A 17,172-nucleotide genomic window follows, 5' to 3' on the forward strand; every position below is an offset into this window, starting at 1 on the left:
TAAGCAACTAAGAGCTACAGCCTAGCAGCTACCATGGCTTAGATAATATTGCACAGACACATATAGAGAAGATGCATACAGAGTCAATCTATTATGAACCAATAATACCATGCAATCGAGGGGTTTGATTAACTAAGACCACAAGGCAGTAGGTCCAGTTGTTTACAAATGTCAACAGAAGTGTGAGACTACGTTATTGGACTTTAACACACGTTAATATTTATGTATTGGTTAATAATATTAGTTTATTTTGAACAGGAAGCTAGAAGAAAAGCACCCTTCATCCGATCAGAAAAATGTTTATTGAAAACAATTTTACAATAGTTTGGTGTTTGTAATAAAATAGGAAAAAAGATTTATGTGTTAAGAAGCACATTCGATATGTAGAAATTAGATCTTTCACTAGTTTCTCCATTTAAAGTTTGGCTTACAATTTCTCTGATTTCAATTAGAAAACTCAGGTTTTGTTTACCTATGATGTAGAGGATTCTGATTAAGGAAAGAGCAATGGTGAAACTCAGTACCATGACTAGGTGGCTTCATTATCTAAACACATCCCAATGCTCAGAGACGAATGATCTACTAAAAGGAAATTTGACTCAAAAGTTGTCTTCTTGCTGGACAAAATCCACAATACACGTGAATTATGTCATATCATTTAATTATGAAACATTTTTCACGGGTATGACACTATTATCGTAAAATATGGGATTTGAAACCTCGCTGCTTAAACCCTAATCCACTCACCACCTCTGTTTCCTCTCCAGTGTCCTTTGACACCAGCAGGTTTAGTGACATCAACTATGAAGCTATGGTTGGCCCCACCCAATGGTCAGACAGGGGTATGCAGGGGCAGCATATAGTTCGTGGGAGCAGCCACTGGCTTCAGTGAAAATACATCCTGGTTGGCCTCCTGAGATGCCACGTGCATGCGATTAGAAGGCTTGGTGGCAGGCACCCACAGGAAAACCATAAGATGCAAGAATGATTCTCTGACTCTGGATTGTAATAATGCTGATGTTGAGGAATCAATGTGCTCTGCTCACAGAGCCTTCAAAACACACAAGAATTGCACATGATTTGGGTTTTTGAATGCTCCAAATACATACCAATACCCTTTGATTGATGGATCCCAATATCCAGGACATCATGCATTGAAATATACCAATGCTGTGGCTGAAATTTTAATAGATAAGAGTACAGCAGAGACATAATTAAGGAAATAGATTAGTGTATGTAATGTACCCATCACCTGCTTAGAGCACTCAGAGAGAAGTGCTGACCAAGGTTCCATTGAATACAGAGGCAACGTCAGAGCACATGCAAGGGGTCTGCTGCCCACCCAGACAACTTAAAACTAGTATGGTCAGATTAGGGAAATACCATTCAAATCAACACACAAAGCACTGGAGGAGTGGTGGGTGGAGCTAATAAGGTAAAGAATAGGTGAGAACTGGAGTAATGAAATGGATATCCGAGGGAGAACAGAGTTGGATGGAAGGAGCACAATGAGGACTCTGAACATGGAGAGCTGGATGTTATGTTATGTTAATAACTTTTATAAAGCGCAGCGATTACCTAAGGGTGTCCTGGCACTAGATTATTTATCCTGAAGGAAAGAGCAAGGAGTAAAGGATTTATTCAGTAAAAAGCAAGGTCTTCAAACCCTTCCTGAAGTTCAAGGGGGCAATGGCGTTTCTAAGGTAAAACGGAAGGTCCTTCCAGGCTTTCACAGCACAAGCAGCAAAGCTTCTGCCCCCCGAAGCCCCCCCCCAACAAGGTTTTTCCGTGTGCGGTACTATGCCCAGCTTGACCTCCAGCGAGCAAAGTGTTCCTTTTGGAATGTACCACTGGAACAGCCGGTTTAGGAAATCTGGGCCTGTGCCATAAAGAGCTTTGAAAACCATACAAAGTGATAAGAAGATGCAAGGCCTTTGACAAGAGACTAAGGAGCGGATGGAGGTTTAAGTAGAGGGCTCTTTGAGGGGAAGCAACACACTAAACCCTGGGATTTCCCAGGGGAGGGAACTAGAGGCTATGGGGCATTCAGGGTGAGCTGGCTTCCAACCTTAACATGTACACACGAAGAAGTTACCATCAAGAAAAATGACCGGGAAATAACAAGGTACTTGGTGGAGTACCAGGCATCTCAAACAACGTGAAGGACTGTCCTCACTCACCATCAAGTGTTATGCTTCATAATTGGTGTCCTTGCTCTCTAGAAACTGTGTTTGGTAAAGAGCGGGCCTACACCTGGAAACAGGGAGGCACTTCTAAAGTCTAGGTGGGGGCCCGGGAAAATGAGTGATTTAAAACCAATGTAAAAGCCGAAATACGTTTATTCACTGGGCAATTACTTGGTATTAAAAGAAAATGTGGGGAATGGGGGAGTTAGTACCCCATCACCGCTGTGATTGTAGTAGCCAACATGTTTCTGCCAAAGTGGCCCTTAGGGTCCGCAGCATTCATCAGGATGGGGAAAAAACAGTGGGCTCCTACCTTACCAAGATTGGTTAGAAATTGCCACTGTGTAGGGTGAACTATGTCTTAAACCTGTAATTCAAAAGCGACATTGCCATCAGAGAAATGTCAGAAAATATCTGAATGGTATCCTGGAGGCTGCATATATTAAAATCGTTGGAAAATACCTAATGTTCGGGTCACGTGGGCTCATCGGCTACGTACCGTAATGCAAGCCCCGGTGTCCCACTTGGGACTGCCTGGGCCTCGCATCACCTGCATGCCTCAATTAGAGTGGAGTCGCTGCATGTGTGGAAGACCTGGTGTCCCAATCGGGACTGCCTGGGCTTCGCATCACAGTGCTGCGTGGGTGGGCGTTACCTGCTTAGATTTTGATTTGCGTCATGAATGACGTTATGCGGGGTATGGTTTCGGTGCATTGGAGCTGGCGTGAGAACCAGCTCGTCAGGTTGCGATATTATTGGCACATTTAGCTAAAAGAATAGTAGAAAATGTGTGAGATTATACACAATTTTGTCATGAAAAATGCTGGACACCATATCCTTTTTTCAAAGGATTTCGGGCTACAAAATTAAAAGAGCCAATAGATAAATAGAATTACAGGGGACACAGAGGTGGCAGAGACCCATGTTTTCTGAATCTTTACAAATAGTACTCTTTTATTCCAGCCGTGAATGTAGTAAGGGTACTTTTTCTGAAAGGTGTTACCCCAATTAGCAGAGATGGTTTAGCAATGAGATGGTTTTGATAACTATTCTGTTTTCCAATGTGTAACAAATTAGGTATCATCATTTAATCCGGTTTCCTAGGTTCTGAGGTGATACACCCATCGTTGCTCGAGGGTGTGTAGTTTATTTTGTATATCTGAGCTGTTTCTTTTAATTGTCTCAAGGACTACCCATTTCAGATCCACATCCCGGTGTTTTTTTTTTTAAATAGTTGCGTTAATTTAGTGTTTATCTTTTTTGCACCTGATGGTGCTCCTATGTTCATTGATTCATATCTTGATCTTTCTGGTAGTCATTCCTACATACATGAGGCCGCATGGGCAGTAGATAAATGCCATTCTTGCTGTTGCAATTATGGAAGTCCTTCAAGTCCCATGGCCTGTCTGTCTTGATGTCAACTTCTTTTGTGTCCTAGTGTAGTTGCATGCTACACAGTTGCCACGAGTAGTATGACGCTGGTTATCCCATAAGGTTGTCTGTGTTTGGGTCTGTGGGGTCGGTGTTTTTGCGTGTACCAGTTCATCTCGTAGACTTGTATTTCTCTTAAATGCAAACAGTGGTTGAGGCCAATGTTTTTGCGTTCCACTAAGGATATGCCAATTCTTCTGTACGATATTCTGTACTTTTTTTGATATCGGGGTGTACGTAGTGACACACACTAGTCTGCCATTGTCCTTCTCTTGGTTCTCGAGCAGTGCCTCTCGGTTATTGTTTCTTGCTTTCTTCCTTGCTTTTTTAATTAGTTTCCTGGGATAGTGGCGAGTTATCCATTTATTTTCTAGTGTTTCTGCTTGTGTGTCAAATGTTTCTAGGAAAGAGCAATTCCTTCTAATCTGTAGAAACTGACCCACCAGAAGGTTTTGTCGGAGGGATTTGGGATGGAAGCTTTCGAATAGGAGGAGGCAGTTCCTAACAGTTGTTTTATTGTGGACCCTTGATTTTAGGCCACCTTGGTCCAATGTTATGACCAATTCCAGAAAGACACCCTTGTCTTTTCTGATTGTATGTGTAAACCTTAGATGTTCGTCTCTGGTATTTACCCACTCCACAAAATCCACGGCTTGTTCTCAGTTTCCGTGCCACACTATGATAGCGTCGTCAATATATTGACGCCATAGTTTCAACTGTGTCCTGTAGGGGTTGTCCTGGTGGAAGATGTAGTCCTCCTCAAATTGGTGCACGTACAGACAAGCCATACTGGGAGCAAATGTGCTCCCTATCGATGTACTTCTAATTTAGTGGTATAATGTGCCCTCGTATTCAAAACTCCATGTCTCTGAGTAGGCATAGGACAACTTTTGGGTCTCTGAGATATGTGATGGATGTTTGCTCAGGAATCAGTCGCAAAACTGTGATAGGGGTTCCAGCACTGAACCAATTCCTGACACTATTGGTCTACCCAGAGGAGGATTCTTGTTTTTGTGGATCTTAGGGAGAGTGTGGAAACTTGGTGTAGAGGGGTTTCACACACGAGATACTCAGCTTCATGTCTTGTGATCCAATCTCTCAAAAGCCCCTCATCAACCAGGCTTTTGATTTGGTTGATAACTCTGAGCGTGGGGTCAGTCTGGTAAATGTCATAACTGTTGCCATCAGATAGGAGCTGGGTGCATTCAGCATGGTACATCTCTCTGTCCATACTGACAATTACTCCGCCCTTGTCCGCTGCTTTAATAACCAGTTGGGTGTTCTCTTTGAGGTTCATTAAGGCTTTTCTTTCACCCTTCCTTAGAATCTGGAAGCCATTGTTTGTTTGACAATCAATTGTGTCTATTCCTTTAAGGACGGCCTGCTCAAAGGCCATTACATGACATGGGATAGATTGCGTTGATATTAGAAAGGAGGATTTTTTTCTTCAGTCCAGTGTTGGGTGTTTCCTGCGGGCCGGACTCTAAGTCCTCAAAGAAGCTCTTTAGTTTGATCCTTCTACTAAAAAATTGTGCTAGTTCAATGCGTAGAGTGAAGAGGTCATTTTTTGGTGTTGGCACAAACCCCAGACCTTTGGAAAGGACATAATTTTCTTCTAGTGATAATATATGGCTGTTCAGGTTCACTATGTTGGTTGGTCCCTGCTTGTGGTTGGGCCCTGGTCTTTCCCTTTGCTCCTCGTCACCACTATGTTCGGTGCTTGATCTTGCCAGTGTACTCTGGCCTGTTGTCTTTACAGTTTTTGTTTTCCTCTTCCCCTGCACAAAAAAAGAGGACCCTGTTGAAAAGGGAACCCCTGTGGGTAATAGGGTTGTTGCCAGTAGCCAAATGGATGCATTTGTGGATGCATAGGTGGCTGGTGATGGGGGGTCCTGGGAATATTGATTTTGAGGACATCTTGTCTCCTCGTCACTGCTGCTGTCACTGCCGCACCTTTTGTCTCCTGAACTGAAGGTCCAGTCCAATGGTGTGGGCCTGAATCTCTGTTGTCTTCTCCCAGCCGTCCGTGTTTGAGGTTTCTCATAGTGTTTGTCTGTGACGTATGGGTAGGTTTTCTTGTGGCTGAACTTCTGGACATCCTTTTTAAGTTAGGTTAGTTTTGATTGTGTCAAGTACTCTTTGTATTGGGAGTAGTCATTGTTAATCTCCTCCAGTTTCTTTTTGAAAACGAAAATGTGCACTGTGTCTTTAGTTTACTTTCACTCTTTTGTATTTCTATGAGTAGTAGGTATGCCAATTTCCTTGCTGTATTGATTATTAATACCAGCCAATCCTTTGTGCAGTTCCATGCAATATATCACCAGTTTTTTCGGAACTCCTTGCTGTTCAAAAAAATCCTTGGTTCATTTGTTACTATTAAACCTTTGGGAGCGGTGTTCTTTTGAAGGTATTCAGTCATAAAAGCACCATGTAGGGCCGTGCGGATTTGCTCTTTTTTGGTTCTAGAAAGAGCTTCCCATTCTTTACGGTCTGTGCGACCACCGTATCTGCTAATAAAGGGGGTCCTTTTATTATTTCCGCTATTGTGGCCTCATCAAATGTGAGTTTGTTGTTTATCTCCATTTTAACTACACAGTCAAAATAAATACTGAGTCTCATCGATTTTCAGGGGACTAATAAAGCGAGTGGGTTATTAACACATTATATTGAATGTACCCTAGTGAATGGCTAGTATTGCCAAATTTTATAAAGTAGTTTTGTTCACACAGCCGTCAGCTGTACAAACCAAGCAACACACTAAACCCTGGGGTTTCCCAGGGGAGGGAACTAGAGGCTACACGGTATTCAGTGTGAGCTGGTCTCCAACCTTAACATGTACACACAAAGAAGCTACCCTGAAGAAAAAAATTACCAGGAAATTACAAGGTACTTGGTGGAGTAGCAGGCATCTCAAAAAAAGTAAAGGACTGTCCTCACACAGGTGTTATGCTTCATCATTAGCAGTCCTTGTTCACGAGAAACTGTGTTTGGTAGAGAGGGGGCTAACACCTGGAGACAGGGAGGACCAGAGAAAAGGAGTGAGTTTACAAAACAATTCTGAGGGGAATACATTCAATAGGCAGTACAGAGTAATTCGAGGATTATAAAATGGTTAGAGAGATGTAAATAGTGGGTGTCGCTTAGGGAGGAAGGAGAATTGGATGAAACAGGACATTGGAATTAAAAAAGAAGTGAGCTGGGTATGGAGTAATAAGAAAGCATGACCCATATGGGACAGGTGGGAAATTACAAGAAAGGCATAGCACAGCATTAATAGAGTGGAACTAACGGAAAGAGCTTTGAAAATGACTAAATCAGATCAAAAGGAATACACACATAGGTATGCGTTTAGTCACTTCTATCATCAACTTCCATGTCTTTTTTGACAGTGTGACCCCGCCCAACCAGAGTAACAGGAACACTGAAAAGACTTCCACATCCTGTCCAGATCGCTTGCACTTAGCTCCCCTACAACCAATGGCTCCCCTCCTTTCTCTAGATCCCCTTGGGTGATGTGAACATTCTGTGGGTTGAGGTGGAGGAAGGCGTTGAAGTCTTCAGGGTCCCTTCGGATGCAGCGGCCTTTGTGCCTACAGAGCTGCTTACTGCAGACATCTGCCGCCCTGGTCACATTCAGCACGTATGGCCCCAAAGAGTTGATTAGATTGTGACGGAGGTTCCTACAGCGTTGCTATGCAAAGGGGGAAGAAAAGAAGAATTATGGTAAGTCATCAACCCCAAGTGCTTGAGTTTAATGTCTCTAGAGTAATTTGCACAGTTACGACAACATTACACTACAGTCCCATCCCTTGTGCTACATTTAGAAGTGCTGCCAGAGAAAATATTTTATGTTGAGGACCTGACCATTTTTATGTAAACTAAGTCACATTACAATAATATTAGAAGTTTCTTTCCATTTTTTAACCACGGTTTGATCTAAATCGGAAATATTAGAGATTAATCAGATCCACCAGTAATATCCTGTTTCTCAATGATCAATAAAGGACCTTTTTTGGGTTCCTGCAGTATAGTCTATAACCTGAAGGTTCTTTTCTGTCCATTGTGGCTACACATTTTCTAGATTTCAGTATACCTGAACATGCATGGCGACTATAATTTACTTAATTATAATGCCAGAAGCGCTGATGTACCATGATAGCAGCCCAGCTGATAAACGGAGAACAGTGAGGTGTGACATGGCTACTATTCTGCTTGTACAACTATGATGTTATAGTGGTACTATTATCAATTTCACTTCTGCTGTGACAATGCGACAAGCTCATGGCTGGATCCCCCTACTCACTCTATAAAGAGAGCATTGTTTGGAGGAAATGTTTTTACATGTTGTATTGAAACTTAAGGAATCCAGTTATTCAGTGTTTTATTTTTAGAAATGTAGAAGGAAAATAAAGTCAATTACTCATGATAATTTCCATGGCAGCTACTGATAGTCAGTGTCAGATAGTAAGTAATGTAGATATTTTAAAGTTTACTGTGATTTTATTTCTATTTTAGGAGAGAGGAAGGACTTCCACAAGGTAAGGTTTAAAAAAATAAAAAATATATTCAGATGAATGTGTAAAGAGATGCTTTTCTGTGATATATATTCTTAGTTTATAGTGGTTGAGCATGACTTTTGGAGTAAAAAAAAAAAAGTAAATAGAGCCACAAGTGGGTGAAAAGAAAGGCAGTCACTGTGCTGGCGAGGTATCAGAGGGCCATATGTATCATTCCAATTTGTGATGGCAAATGCCGAAATTTGCAGAATTTTGGAGTTTGCGATCGCAATTGGGCTCAGTGGTATGTATGAAAGAACAACTGCCTCGCAAAATAGGGATTTGCAAAATTGGCGATTCACTATTTTGCAACTGCAGTTAAGGAATCACAAATTGCTATTCCTTAAATGCAATGTAAGAAGCACAGAAAAAGTGCAATTTGGCCTTAAAGAATCGCAAATTACCACCAACTTCAAGTTGGTGGTAATTTGCGATTTCTCGGAAAAATTCACTTTTTTGCATTTTTCAAAGTGCCATGTGGCACACATGCACATTTCAGGGGTGCAACAGGGTGTCCTTTTGACACCCTTGACATTGCATTCTCAATTTGCGATTCTCTAATTGAGAATCGCAAATTGAGAATGTCTTCTCATTCATTCCTATGGGCCTCAGGCCCATAGGAATGAATGGGGAGGTATTCCTTAATTGTGAATCGCAATTTTGCAATTAAGGAATATGTAGGATTCACAAAATTATTTGCAAATCCTACCTACATAGCGTTTGCGAGTTTGACACATATGGCCCTTAGAGACTGCAGCAGGTACAGGTAAGAGTCTAAAAGTACTAAAGCTGGCCAAGCTCATTCTTACTCAGCAGAAGCATTTGCACCAAAAGTGAAAGAGAAAGAGTCGGTGAACAAGCAGCGATACATAAAACAAATCTGAAGCTCTTTGTGTCACTTAGATTCTCAACTGCGCACAGGGCATGGGACCGCCAGCCACTGATTGGTCCACGTTGTAGGGAATAAGCTTCCTAATTTTAAGCAGGGCTATGGACAATGAAACAAAACCTTACTATTCTCCGGCGACATGAGCCTTTAGCTCTGCCGGGGACTGGTCCTGGTAAGTGCTTAAATACATTGGCCGTGCAAGCTCAAGGAAACCAGTCTGGACCTCTATTGACCACATCTCAGGACATACCTCTGTACAGACCCTCAAATGTTTCACGGTATGTGTTTAAACATTACAACAGTGGTGGGCTGCCATTGCTCATTGCGAATACTGGCCATGGTCGTAAGCTCCGCACAAGCTACTATGATATGCCAGTGTATCTCTAGGCATTTGCCATGCTGACCATATAAACTGCCTAAAATGTAGTACTCCATAAGGATGCCCGTCTATCTCGTCGCAGCCCTGGTCACTCTAAAATCTAGAGTGAGATGACGCCGGTATATATTGTTTTGCCTTGATCTCAACTATATGTGTGCAAAACCAACTTCATCAGAAAGTCACTCTGTTACCAAAGTATTATTTCTTACCATCTCTTAGGCTGCGCAGCCACTTTCATCATTTTTGTGGCACCGGAAAAGCCTACTTTGGGGGATATCTTAAACTACAATTGTACCAAACTTCATGATAACCTGTAGCTTAGAGAAACTTATGTAGCTGCAGTGGCAATGACCACTACAAAATATGTACCAAAAAATGTGAACTTACCTTCTTTAAAAAGAGGATGCCAAATGTCTGCTATGTTAGACACTTTTCTCACCATGGGAAGTCAATGATAAAGTGCTGAGGGAATTTGAGTACATTTAAAGATTTTTCTGAAGTATGTTATATTTTTATAAAGTAGAACATTATTATCGAGACCAATGTGCGACGTCAGGAATTTTACAAACCTGCCAGGGAATCCTGGTAAAAGTGTGAGTTGCCAGAAAATAGAACTGCATATACATTATTTAAGCAAAATAGATGTTTGGTATGGGTATTATGTTTTATGTACTCTTGTTAGACCGAATAAAGGTATTTTTAATGCTTTTTAATGACGCTCATGGGTAGGGTGATTAGTATGCACCTTCCCCCAGGAAGGAAACCTACTGTGGAGTTGCCAGTCCTTGGATACTCATCAGCAATGCACAAGGCAGTACAAAGGCTGTGCAGTTAACTTTCTGACAAAGTCCTCTTTGTCTTGCAGGTTTTTTGCCTAAAGTCTCTTAGCCAGGATTGTAGTGGACATCTTTCAGCTCCCGTCACGACATCCCTGGACTCATCTGTTCTTTACCCTCAGCTACGCCCTTTCTGCATCATGGTCTAGTGCCTGCAAGGCACAGACTCAAAGAGTTTGGACTATGGTACTCAACATCATGGAGGTATGGGGAAGAAGAGTACTGAGGGGAGATCCATTCAAGACTCTTTCAAACTAAAAAGTTAACTTAGAGGCAGTGTCTGCTGGATGCTGGAAGGCCCGCATTTTGAAGGACGTAGTGGCATTTTATCATTGTGGTTCAACATTGTAATCTTTTGGTGTCCAGCACTGAAGATTTCGAAAATGGCAGTTTTGTAGGTTTGAAGACAACATGAGACTCGTCCACGGTGAAGAAAGCAAAGAAAAATACAGTGCTTGACATTGAAGACTGCATGGTCTTCCTCTGTATAGGGGAGACAACTCTTGGAAACAGACCAAATAAAAACTAAGTTAAAAAGTAGATTTATGGTCAGATTAAGGCCCCTTAGGTCCACTATGGCTTTGGATTTAGCCAGTTTTTTAGCTCTGTAAAACTTCCCCGTAGATTTCAGGGGGAACCACCACGTTTTACAATTTTAAAAAGACAGCCCCATGTTTCCCCCATGTTTCTTGTTAATGTAATTAAATATCTTTTTATTAATACTTATTTCTACACTTTTCTGTAATTCATCCTTCACAATGATAGTAATTACGCTTTTGGTTTCTGCTTCCCCAAGCACCATTGGTGTAGGTAAGCCTTTGGAGCCATGCCCACCAACCAGTTTCTTACAATACCTCCGATTTTGTGTGGTCTTGCCACAAACCCGAGTTGAATTTCCTTATTCGTCCCGCCACTGAACGAACCTTCAGTTCCAGCCCTCACTCTAAATGTGACTTCTCCACATCTGTTCGAAAGGGTCTGGCTACTCGACTAATGCATACCAAAGAACTTGCTTTTTGATGATAGTGTTAAGATGTGCGTATAAAGTAGATCTAATTTACTAGAAACCCAATGTCTGTTTAATCTTTTTGCTTACCACATTTACACCTCAGTGTGGGGACCAGGGTATAAAGAGGTTTTTCAAAGTTGGAAGAGAGAGTGAGTGAGAATGTGTGTTGGTTGTGTGTGAGTGAATGTGTGTGTCCGTGTGCGTGTGTGCAAGTGTGTTTGTGTGTGTGTCCCTTCCCTTACCTGAATTCTCAGTAGGCGCCATCCCATCCACTACCTTATGGACAGCAGGCATACAGGCCTGCATTGTGGGAGTTGCGCCAGTCACATCGGTATCTGGTCCAAGAACTTAAACTAATTTACTACAGTGGAAAAGCCACTACATGTAAATGATCTGGTCGCTAGGAGACTCGGCCAATCTTGAACCAGTGGTCTAGAGATGAAAGCCTCTCTCACACCTTGTCCAAGCTTAGAAGCTTTCCAGTCATAGATATTTCCTCTCTTCTTCAATCCTCACATCTCCTGGGCTTCTCCTAATCCAGTGGACAAGGGATCGTGTACTTACTTCAGAATTGACGAAGGAGTTCCCACTCCACAGCACCACTCCGGCAGCTCCCATGGCAGCGCTCTCGCCGATGGTGTGTACCAAGTCCACCTAGGGTTGAAACCCAAAGTCAATCATTAATAGGCTGTCTCGTCTCTACCTCTTTCACACTGGCCATTTCCTATATCCCAATTTCTGATACAACTTTCTTTGCTTTTTCCTCACTTTATCATTCTAATCCAACAATTGTACAGACACTTCTTTCAAGATTTCATTCACTGTGCTAAACCCACATTATGTATTTCTCCAGAATTTTTTTAACTGATACTGAGGCCTATCAGAAATATATACGCACCAGTAGAAAAAATTACAGTACTGCAGGCACCATCACCTTTGAAACATAGATCCTGTTGAAACGGGGTTTATTCTAATGTTATACACATCACCTCTCCCTCTAGAAAAGTGGCTGTTTCCATTACCAATAGTTGATATCACTCGCTAACTCACGTCAACCATTAACCGTATGGTTTTATGCTTCACTTCCTGTTAGTTTAAAATGAACATTGACAAGTTGACCAAATCCTATCTTTAGCACCTTGACTTATTTTTGAAGCTTTGTGTTTATCTAGGATAGATGCATGAAATACCACTGTATCAGACTCCATGCTCCATTGCTTTTCCATTTCAATCGGTTTTGCACCTTGCTGCCCTGTTAAATAACTAGTTATAGGAAATATGATAATTCCATCCTTACTAATGCTCACTGGGTCCAGCTCACTTATAAAACAGTATTGCATTTATTTCAAAGACACTTACATTGGAAGAGCCAGCACAGGCAGCTGACATATTGTTTTCTGGTGGATAGGGTACCACTTGCAGTAAATTTATCTTCCAACTGGGCTGCCCAATGCAATCAGGATTTGGACCCCTACCACTGCTCAGATATAGAATTCTTTACACTTTGATATATGACCAAATGTTGATCATGTTTGGCTTTGTCTAAGATGAGGTTGTAGATGTTGAGAACACTAGGTACGGGTTAAACTGATGGCCCTCACTTACATGCCCATTGTATATATAAAAAGAGGACTGCAGATTTATGCAACCTCCATACAGACTATAGCAATGAGGATGATCGAGCAGTGGCCAAGGTGATGGTGTTGACTGAGTGTAGGTTATCAGTGTACTTACCGTGAAAGTGGTGACCGTGAAAAGTGCTGGGGATCTCCCAAACAGGGCCCAATGGGTCTGCTGCCAATGGTCCTTACACTCACTGTTAATTGTATTATGTCTTATAAGCTGTAAAATTTAGATATGTCTATCTTTCCCTACTAAGGTCCTGATTTTGACTTGGATGGAGTACCAGTACCACCTGCCAGTCAGGGTGGGGGAGAAAATACCCTTCACCACCCTGATTGACTATCGTCCACCAAATTTAGAAACGGCTGCAGGCTACAGGTCATCTCTGTATATTGAAAGAAACTGCCGTCCAGTCAGCATACAAAAAGTTTGGTCTGGATGCCCACCATTGGTTTTGACAACCTTTCATCAAATTCCAGCAACCTTCAAATCAGGGCCTAAAATTCCTGCCAAACATTCACACTTCTCTCTTGATCAACCTTTATTATGTACATCTGACTCTACAAGTGAGGTTCACTTAAACATTGACAATCACTAGGATTGGGCCCCTTTTTCAACACTACAGCGAAGCCACGAACTAATTCAACATACACTGCCGCGCAGAGCTGGGATTCCTCCTTCGATCATACAACGAGCGAGCTAGGGAGGGTTTTCACGCTAAGCACAAAGATGAACAAAAATAGCAAAACCACAAACTACCAAAAATAAGGAAGCAAGTAGCTGCTCAGAGCTTCCACAGCTCATTCATTTCACAGGCTGCTCCAAATATAGTTGTGAGCGTCTCATCATCTCTCCTGATCTGTAAACCACCTGCTGTCCCTCGGGTCATAGCTTCTAGGCGGCTCATCCATCTATCCAGCCAACTCCATGCCCGAGTCTCACAGCCATGATGTCTTTGGGCAGTCACGTGAAGTTTATGTACTGTAATACTGATGTCAGGTTTACAGATGATATAAAATTGGACCTGCACTGTCCAGATAACATTATGACAAAAACTTTACAATATCAAATATTGCTCCGATATCACAGTATCTCTTGCTCTGTGTGTTTTCATTACCCTCCTTGCATTTCTCCTGACAACAGGTGCTGGGCTATCTATGCAGAGCATGAGTCAGTCCTCCACTAGCTGAGATTCTGTCTATATTTCTCTTTAGCAAAAGCTGGGTCACATTTCCCTGTGGAAAGAGCCAGGCCACATTTCACTCTTACCTCTAGCAAGAGCCTGCCCACATTTCAGGCTGGTGGCAGCTTATTCACACTGGGCCTCGTTTTGATTTAACAAGAGTTGGACCACATTTCTCTCTATCTAGAGTCTGGCTACATTTTACACTAGTAAGAACCTGTCCATATTTTACTTTAACCAAAGCCTGGTCACATTTCACTCTAGCAAGAGCAAGCCACATTTCACTCTAGCAAGAGCCTGGCTAAATTTCAATCTATCAAGAGAAAAAGAACTTGTCCATGGACTGCCAGTTTTCATTGTAGCAAGAGCTCGGCACACTTCACTCTAGCAAGAGCTCAACACTTTGATAGAGGACAAAATAAGAAGATATTGGTCCATAAATAGCACTATATATATATATATATATATATATATATATATATGTATATATATGTACTTATATATAGATATTAAGCCAAGCAAATCCTGAGCGATATCCAAGATTTAACAGCCTGCACACAGCGTGTTGGTTCCAAGTAGTTTTAATGGCAACGCATTTCAACCCTTCTCAATCATCGTCACGGTGTGTATAATTATATATATATATATACACAGAAAAAGCATGAATTAAAGTGGTGTGAAAGTTAGGAAGTGTAATTATATCTTACTTAACAAATTCACCGGGGAAACAACAAAGATTAAAGGGACGTAGTTTGGTGAGAATTTAAGCTATAACATACAGTTTTAAAATAACAAAACCACTGAAATACATCAGTTATAGTAACAGTAGCTAGTGCCCTAAAGTAACTATAATTTGTTCCCTCAGCATGCATAGTGTTGTTCTAATTTCATATGTTGCAATGATGTTATCAGTAATGTCATATGGGAGGTAATTAGCAGTGCAGCTCTCATCGGGTGGGAGCATACAAGTCTCCCTTGCCCGCGCTCAGGGAACTAGTGTCCACGGGGTCCAGGCGGTGCTGATGGGCCAGATGTCATCGTTGGAGGGGAGGGTGGTATCTGGAGTCTGCTCGCTGAAGTTGTCATTGAGGGCTTTGATTTTTAGGTGGAAGTAGGATCTGAGCTTGCTGCAGAGGTCTTGGGAGGGAGTGACGTCTGTGGTTCGCTATGGGGCTTGGTGAATTGCTGGATAATGTTGAAGAGTTCCTTCGAGTTGCTGGAGTTGGTGAGGATTTTGTTCCGGATGAAGGTCCTCTTTGTGGATCTTATGCGTTGGTGGTACTCTGTACTGGCATTCTTATAGGTGGTCAGTCCGTGGTTTTGCTGTTTCTCCATTGTTTTTCGAGACGTCTGCAGGAGCGTCTGACTTCTTGGAGGTCAGCCGTGAACCAGGTGGCCTTCAGGGGGCGTTGGCTGTTGGTGGTGCGGAGGAGTGCAAGCTCGTCTGCGCAATTGGTGATCCAGTGGTGTAGTTCCTTAGCTCCAGAGTTGGCGTTGGTCGAGACAGGGGTGTCGCGGCTGAGGGGGGAGTTGAGGTGCTCCTCTGTGACCTTGCTCCAGTTTCTTTGCGGAGGGCGGAGTGGGTTATAGAGCTGTGGCCGTGTTGAAAGATGTACGCAGTGGTGGTCAGTCCAGAGGGGCTGCGTGATGTGGCTGAAGCAGATGTTGTTCCCACCTGGGAAGATGGAGTCGAGAGTGTGTCCTGCCTTGTGGGTAGGGGTGGTGATGAGCTGTTTCCGTCCGATGTTAGCGAGGTTGTCCAGGAGAGTGTTGGACTTGGGGTCGCTGAGGTTGTCGAGGTGGAAGTTCAGGTCTCCGATGAGTACGTAGTCTAGGAGGCGATGGCGTGGGGTACGACGAGGTCAGCAATGGTAGTGGTGAATGAGGTGTGGGATCTGGCGGGTCTGTAGGCGAGGGTGCCGCAGAGAGTGGTTCTGTGGTTTGTCTAGATCTGGAAGTGAAGGTGTTCGGTGGTGACGGGGGAGTCGCTCGTGGAGGCGGAGGGAGCTCTTGTGTGTGATGGCGAGTCCTCCACCTGGGCGGTGTGAGCGGTCCTTCCTCTGGAACTTGTATCCATTGGGGATGGCGCTGGCGATGTCCATGGCGGCGGAGGCGTTGGTCCAGTTTTCTGTGTCAAAGGCGGCGTCTGGCGAGAGGGTGTCGATGAGGTTCCAGATCTCTTCGGCATGTGTGTGCATAGAGCGCACATTGAGGAAGATGCAGTTTAGGGCTCCAGAGGTATTGGTGTTCATTGTGGGGGCAATGTCTGCGGGGGTATGGTCTGAGGAGACGGTCTGGCGTCAGAGGAGAACTGGCCATGGGTGGTGTTCGGAGTGGACTGCCAGCAGTTGTTGTTCCTCCCTGGGTTGAGTGTGAGGAGGACAGCTGAGTCATAGAGGTGTGTGGTCGGAGATCCAGGGGTTCTGGCGCTGGTTGCGGTCGGGTCGTGGACATGCACAGATGGGCTTGCCTATGGCGGCCCGCTGCGTGCGATTACCCCGTGCCTGCCATTAAATAGGGAAGGGGAGAGGGACGTGCAGCTGGGAGGCGGGAGCAGAAACCGGCAGGGGGGAAGAGCCGCAGGGGCAGCAGCGGCAGGGTTCAAAACTGCACAAAAACAAACAAGGCACAATACTAACAACAACAATAACTAACACCAGAAGCAGGAACAGAATTGAAAACAGTAAAAACAGAAAGCAGGACCAGAACAGCAGGAAAACGAGCACACTAACAGACCAGGGCAGCAGTGGCCAGGAACACCTACCAGGAGGAGGTGAGACTGGGTTAGGGGCGGTGTCACAGACAGCGGAGCTGCTGGGGGTAGAGCAGGTCTCAGACCAGAGGTGAGACTGACTCTTCCACTTGCCATATTTAGATATATACGCAATACACAGAAGACTGCTGCGGTCTTCTGTGTTGGCGATCCACCAGCCGTCGCCGTCTTGACGGAGGGATCCGCCGAACAGATTTGGATGTTCCCATTGGGCCTGTTGGCATCCAGTCCGGAGAGTACTGATGGGGGAAGACCATTAAAAAATGTATATGTGTAACATACATATATGTTGTGCATTTGTACATAT

The 17,172-nt window shown here is 43.4% G+C and overlaps 1 protein-coding gene across 2 annotated transcripts in view; it reads right to left on the bottom strand.

The window, feature by feature from the left end:
• Positions 1–283: 283 nt before the first annotated feature.
• Positions 284–17,172, bottom strand: part of LOC144782100 (hyaluronidase-3-like) — an 84,668-nt gene continuing 67,779 nt past the window's right edge. For both annotated transcript variants that reach the window (XM_078661263.1, XM_078661264.1), the window contains exons 3-4: positions 11,851–11,940; positions 284–7,308 (exon numbers count right to left, since the gene is read on the bottom strand). In XM_078661263.1, the coding sequence (XP_078517389.1) occupies positions 6,982–7,308; positions 11,851–11,940 (417 nt within the window). In that variant the 3' untranslated portion in view covers positions 284–6,981. The remainder of the gene's footprint in view (positions 7,309–11,850; positions 11,941–17,172) is intronic.

Source organism: Lissotriton helveticus, chromosome 9 (genome assembly GCF_964261635.1).
Source record: "Lissotriton helveticus chromosome 9, aLisHel1.1, whole genome shotgun sequence".
NCBI classification, from domain to species: Eukaryota; Metazoa; Chordata; class Amphibia; order Caudata; family Salamandridae; genus Lissotriton; species Lissotriton helveticus.